The sequence below is a fragment of the Phaseolus vulgaris genome, chromosome 3, assembly GCF_000499845.2.
Source record: "Phaseolus vulgaris cultivar G19833 chromosome 3, P. vulgaris v2.0, whole genome shotgun sequence".
Taxonomy (NCBI): domain Eukaryota; kingdom Viridiplantae; phylum Streptophyta; class Magnoliopsida; order Fabales; family Fabaceae; genus Phaseolus; species Phaseolus vulgaris.
In genome coordinates this window covers 3061824-3068399 of record NC_023757.2, presented here as the reverse complement: position 1 = coordinate 3068399, position 6576 = coordinate 3061824, and the positions used below count along the sequence as shown (strand labels likewise).

The 6576-nt window shown below is 34.3% G+C and overlaps 1 protein-coding gene across 2 annotated transcripts in view; it reads left to right on the top strand.

Annotated features, from left to right (window-relative positions):
- The window catches only part of LOC137806277 (endonuclease 2-like), a 47575-nt gene continuing 40999 nt past the window's right edge, over nucleotides 1-6576 (top strand). Inside the window, exons 1-9 of one of the 2 annotated variants that reach the window (XM_068606290.1) lie at nucleotides 1-241; nucleotides 455-629; nucleotides 1209-1316; nucleotides 1388-1443; nucleotides 1639-1722; nucleotides 1806-1895; nucleotides 1982-2049; nucleotides 2658-2731; nucleotides 2817-3001. In XM_068606290.1, coding sequence (XP_068462391.1) covers nucleotides 128-241; nucleotides 455-629; nucleotides 1209-1316; nucleotides 1388-1443; nucleotides 1639-1722; nucleotides 1806-1895; nucleotides 1982-2049; nucleotides 2658-2731; nucleotides 2817-2932 — 885 coding nt within the window. In that variant the 5' untranslated portion in view covers nucleotides 1-127 and the 3' untranslated portion in view covers nucleotides 2933-3001. Of the gene's footprint in view, nucleotides 242-454; nucleotides 630-1208; nucleotides 1317-1387; nucleotides 1444-1638; nucleotides 1723-1805; nucleotides 1896-1981; nucleotides 2050-2657; nucleotides 2732-2816; nucleotides 3002-6576 lie in introns of those variants that run through there. The other variant, XM_068606291.1, reaches the window with a different exon arrangement.

Genomic DNA, 6576 nt, shown 5'->3' with positions numbered 1-6576 from the left:
AAAAGAGAATAGGTATTTAGTACAAGAATGATGTGTTGATGAAGATACTTCCATTACTATATATATAAGTGTATTAGAGAAGCAGGCTAAGTTTGAAACTTTGCATAGTTTTGAAGAGTAGAGAAGAATGGGTTGTTATAGAGTAGTTCAGCTAGTGGCCATAGTCTCATTGGTGGTTTTGCTTCCAAAAACCCATGCCTGGGGAGAAGAAGGACATGCCATTGTTTGTAAGATTGCTCAGGTGCATGTCCTTGTCAAGCTTTTTCTCTTAATTAACCTCACAAGTTAGGTTTGTTGTCATATCTTATGAGTTTTATTCTGCATAGACAAATACCCAAATATGTGTGCTCAAATATATATCTACACATTTTCTGGTAGTTGATGTGGTTGAACTTGCAAGTGTGACTCCAATTCACGTTCCTTTCTTATTATCTTTGATTTTGATTTTGAGCAGGCTCGGCTGAGCACTGCAGCTGCAGCAGCTGTGAAGAAACTGTTGCCAAAATCTGCCAACAATGACTTGGCAAGCAAGTGTTCGTGGGCTGATAGTTTGAGGGTGGTCTTCCCTTGGTCATCTGCTTTGCACTTTGCAAATACTCCTGACAACGCTTGCAACTACAAGAACACAAGTAACTTCCTTATTCTTCACTCTACTCATGTTCACTCCTTCTATCTATTGGAGATCTAAATTAATTAAAGATTATGATATTTCATAGTATAGTATATAAGTGGGTGAAAACTTCATCTTATAGGTCAGTTTTATGAAGTTAAATTAGATTTAAAGTTCATCTCAACCCTTATAAAAAAAAAAAACAAGTTTCCTTGCACCAGCTAAGAATCCACCAAACCTTACATGACAATACCCAAAATCACATATAAAAAACAAGATAAAGAGTCCTCAAATACATCAACCCAACAATGAATCACACCCTCAAAACAAGTACGAAATCCAACAGTTAAAGAAGATATTTACCAGCAGTCTGACCTCTTAATATGATACCAGAGTAATTTAAAACTTATCTAGAGACAATTTATTGAGTTTATTAGGTGAGATTTTAAGTTTTGAATAGTAAAAACGAATAACACATTATTTAGTTAATAAGAAAAACTTCTAAAAGTGATCACTTATTTTTTTCAGTGGATATTAAATTATTATGAATTTGAGAAAGTAAATTTGATGTAGTACTTACCTGCTCCTGAACATTCAGGGGACTGTGTAGACCAGAAAAGTGGAATTAAAGGGCGATGTGTTGTATCAGCTATCAGCAATTACACAAACCAGCTTCTGGAGTATGGCAGTGAGACCAAATCTAAATGTAAGTGTGAAACTAATGTTGTATATATCCACATGATTTTCGACCACGCTAACAATTTTGTTTTGTATCAGATAATCTCACTCAGTCTCTTCTATTCATTTCACATTTTATGGGAGACGTCCATCAGGTACATGCATATATATATATATATATACCTATTTATTCAAGTAATTAGATCACCCATATTCTTTGGTGTCGAATCTGAAGTTTCAACTCATAACACAATAATGAAAAAGAGAGAAAAAATTAATCAAGTTTTGACATATCTTTAAATGTATCTCCAACAATGAAACTATTAGTATTTAATATCCTTTATGAACAGCCTCTACATTGTGGGTATGCATCAGACAGAGGTGGCAATGACATCAATGTTCACTGGTACAGAAGAAAGCATAATCTTCACCATGTAGGTCAAGTTCTAATTTTCTTCAACCATACAACAATATCATCTGTTTCTGCTATTATATACTATTTATATACCATATACAGGTTTGGGATGTTAGCATTATTGAGACAGAAGTTGAAAGATTCTATGACGATATTGACGATTTAGTTAATGCAATTCAAAAGAACATTACGGTATTGTGTTGTTCTTCTATTGTCTTCAACCTAAGGATTTGTCTGTTCAAGTTTGTTTTTTTTAGTTTTTTTTTTCTAATGAACAGAGAGCATGGGCTGATGAAGTAGAAGAATGGGAGAACTGCAGAAACGATGCCATATCATGCCCAGCTATGTATGTTACTTCTTAGAATCCATTACTACTATCATCTATCAAACATATATTAAAGAATATTGCTTCTATCTAAAATAAATTCTTATTAGAAATTAAATTTAAGTTTAATTTATTTTAACGAAATCGATGTGATAATATGATCTTTGTTTTAATTTATATATACAGTAAAATATCTTATTTTTTGAGATTCACCCAAATATTACAAGAAAATAATCACATAACAACTAAATTTAGAAAAAATAATAATTAGTCACTATATTAATTAAATTATATATTCTTTTAGAGACTAAAAAAATTATTAATATCTAAAATGGTTTATATTATTAATAAAAATTTATAAGATGATTTCTAGATTGGTATCTAAAAGACTAAAAGAGACTAACTTAAAATATAAGTAATTGGTAGTTGAAATCTTTGCGGGTTAATGCGAGAGTTTTAACACTTTATTTTATTTTTATTTCTTTTTCTTTCAAACCATATTTGGTATTTACATAATTTGTAGGAATCACTTATTTGCTTTTCTTTTTTCGTTAAAATTTTGATAGCAAATTGTTTTAAAACTTGAACGAATGCTTATATGTTGTTAATTAACATGGTTAATGTTTTAGATATGCATCTGAAAGTGCGGAAGATGTGTGTGCATGGGCTTATGAAGGTGCCTCTGAAGGTTCAGTACTAGATGGTAAGCCATGGGAATTTTGATAATCATGAAAAAATTTCTTTTACCTTATTTTGTTCTAACTATACCATGAAAATGCATTCTGCAGATGAATACTTCTTATCTCGTTATCCGATAGTGAATTTGCGCTTAGCTCAAGGAGGAGTTCGATTGGCTGCAACTCTTAATCGTATTTTTGACTCACAGTCTTCAATGTCAATGTAATTTACTGAAAGATAGAATATGTCAACAATTTCTGTTATAAGAGAATAAATTGTAGCTCCGTTTCAACTAGTCTGTGTTTAAGATTTGAGGTAAGTTGCTGATAAAGAAAAGAAAAGAAGATGAGCAATTTGATATCATATCATAGTTTTTAAGAACCCTTGTGTAGATCCAACTCATCAAGATGATCTTTCATGTATCTAAGAACATGTGATCTATGTGGAAAAAAGAACACGATAACAAAAGCAAAAAAAAAAGCTAGAAAACATCAAAAGATGAATATTATTGAGAGAAAACTAAAAACATGTTACACAAAACCTAAGAGAATATATAGCAAAAAATGTAAAACATAAATAATAGGAAACTTCGCTTAAGCACAAGCAAGGAAAGTTGGAGAGCGATGAGTAAAACAAAATAACGAACAATGCGCTAAGCTAACTAACAAGGAACTGAGCAAATCATGTAAAGAGGATTTTTCTGATTTTTTCTGCTGAATTTTGAGAATTTTTAGAGTCCCATGATAGTGTACATGTTAAGCATTCCTAGCTTAGAACAAAGATTATGAAAAGTAGAAGGAAAAAAACTTTGGTTTAGATGTGAACTTGTTGGAGAGTGGAACATGTGGGTAGAAACTTGATAAGGTCTTGATGAAGTTTATCTACTACAATGTGGCAATAATTTTTTTTATATGTTTTGTGCATTCATGAAATGCTTGATTTGAAATAATTTGGGTGGCGGACTTATTATCATAATACAAAAGATATGGTTGTGTGTGGTAAACTTGAAGATCTTGTATGGGATAAATGAGTCCTTGAACTTCATAAGTGGTGGAAGAAAGAGCTCTATACTCAACTTCTGAAGAACTTCTCGAGATAGTTGATTGTTTCTTTGACTTCCAAGATATATGAGAATGATTGAGATAAACTATGTACCCACTGGCAAAACGACAATCATAACTGAAGGCTTTGAACTAAATTTCACTGTTAGTGGCAAGAAAGATTCACACTACTATAAAAATGTCTTTAAACAATAATTTTTAAAGGTCTTAGACGACGATTTTAAAGTCTATGCACAGTTCGTCTATAGTTTTTAATTAAAGACAACGACCACACAACTATAGGTGACCCTAAAATGTTTTCTTTAATCTTGATCTTATTTTTTTTCTTTGTTATTGTTGAAAACCCAACAATTGGTATCGTCTGTGGGGACAAGAAAAGAAATTCAAGAAGATAAAGAAGTAACCACAAAGTTTAATGTCAAGAACGTTTCGAGAGAGAACGACTTCGGATTGTGGAAACTTAAGAGTGTGGACAGAGGTTGTGGTAAAGGACCAAAGGTTGTGGGGGAGCTCAAGAGCTTTAACAGTGACACACAACAGGGTAGCAAAGACAACACGAACATTACTTTCGAACTTGAGAACTCAGTCATTCGACACTGAAAATGGAGAACAACTCATCAAGAAAGCACAAAAAGTACAAAAAACAACATAAAAAACAATAAGGAAGACACATTACAAGGAATGAGAGCAATGACAACAAGGAGAGGTCACAATGAAGACAACAATGAGAGCATCAAAGAAGAAAGCACGAAGACGAAAAGGCTTGTAGTGGAAAATAAAAAAAGATACAGAAAACGATTATGACTTAATAATAGTAGTTTATATGGTAGAGACAGGTATGTGCAACAGTTGTCTAAAAAATCGTAGTCTATAGTGATCATTATAGGCGACAATTGTCCATCAAATTGTAGTCTATAAACTTTATTTTCAAATAAACAATGATTATATTTAGAACCGTAGTCTATATGTTGATATTATTTTCAAAATTGTCATCACATTTTTGTAGACAATGCTCCTGCTTAAATTGGTTTCTATACATGTCGTAAAACTCTCTTTTTGCACTAATGTCATTGAGACTCAATTCCTCATATAACACTATTTACATTTTTATTTCCCCATCTAGCATCTTTTTGTTTTTATTTTCCTATCTAGCACCCTTTTGTTTTTATTTCCCTATCTAGCTCCATTTCAAAAGTAAAAAGGAAAATTGTTGGAGATCCCACATCGACTAGAGATTAGAGCCTTTCATTGTATATAAGTGGGTGCAAACCTCAACCTCATGAGTCGGTTTTATGGGGTTGAGTTAGGCTTAAAGTCCACTTCGTAATATGGTATCAGAGCCATTTTGAGCCTATCCTAGCGAGTGTTTGTGTTGGACCTATCGTGCCACCCGATATCGGGCCACTATCGGACCACCCATAATATATAATCCCACGCACGAGTTGGTAGTCTCGGCGTGAGGGGGGTGTGTTGGAGATCCCACATCGACTAGAGATTAGAGCCTTTCATTGTATATAAGTGGGTGCAAACCTCAACCTCATGAGCCGGTTTTATGGGGTTGAGTTAGACTTAAAGTCCACTTCGTAATAATATTACAGTAAACATTTAAAATAGAAAATTAAATATATTAACACCCCCCTCAAGCTGGGGACTAGATATTTGTCAGGCCAGTGACAGATTTGCGTGTGGTAGGACATGTTGCCCAGTCAGAGTCACTAAAACCACAAAGGTGAAGTGAACTAGTGTGAGAAAAATATAGTCCTTCACCAGGGGTGCCCTTGAGGTAACGCAAAAGACGTGAGAAGGCGATGTCTGGTCGCGTGTTGGTTAAGTAAATTAGACATCCAAGGAGTCTTCTGTATTGAGAAGTGACATCAGCATCGAGAGGTGAGCCTTGGCCGGGAGAGAGACGGGAGGTGTGAGTCATAGGAGTGGCCACAGGTGCAGAGTCAAGCATGCCAGTTTCTTGAAGGAGATCAAGAGTATACTTGCGTTGACTTAAATGAAGACCAGTACTGTTGTGAGCAATTTCCAGTCCCAAAAAGTAAGTGAGATTACCTAAATTTTTTATCTTGAAGTGATGGTGAAGGGATGCAGTAATTGTATTGATTTCCTCCGTGTCATCACCAGTTAAGAGCAAGTCATCAACATAAACAAGAATAACAATGAGTTTATCATTATTATATTTAAGAAAAAGAGAGTGATCAGCAACAGAAATAGAGTAATTATTTGATAAAAGAAAAGTAGAAAGTTTGGCGTACCATTGGCGACTAGCTTGACGAAGGCCATACAAAGACCGTTGAAGCTTGCAAACATGCTGGGGAGAAGGAAGAGAGAGGCCAGGTGGGGGGGTCATGTATATCTCTTCATGGAGATCACCATGAAGAAATGCATTATTGACATCAAGTTGTTTTAAAATCCAATTTTTGGTAGTGGCAATGGCAAGCAAAAGGCGGAGGGTAGTGAGTTTAGCAACAGGTGCAAAAGTGTCTAAGAAATCAAGTCCTTCAAGTTGAGTAAACCCTTTGGCAACAACTCTAGCTTTGTGGCGCTCAACAGTGCCATCAGAATGGTATTTGATTTTATATATACCCATTTACAACCAATAGTTTTCTTTCCTGGAGGGAGAGGGGTAAGTTGCCAAGTATTGTTAGTAGCAAGAGCTTGAAGCTCATCTTGCATGGCAGATTGCCAAGAAGCATGTTTGGAGGCTTCATTATATGTCCGAGGTTCAGGATGAGAATTGATAGAGGTAATAACATTTCTAAAATTGGAAGATAAGGAATTGTAAGACAAGTAATTATGAATA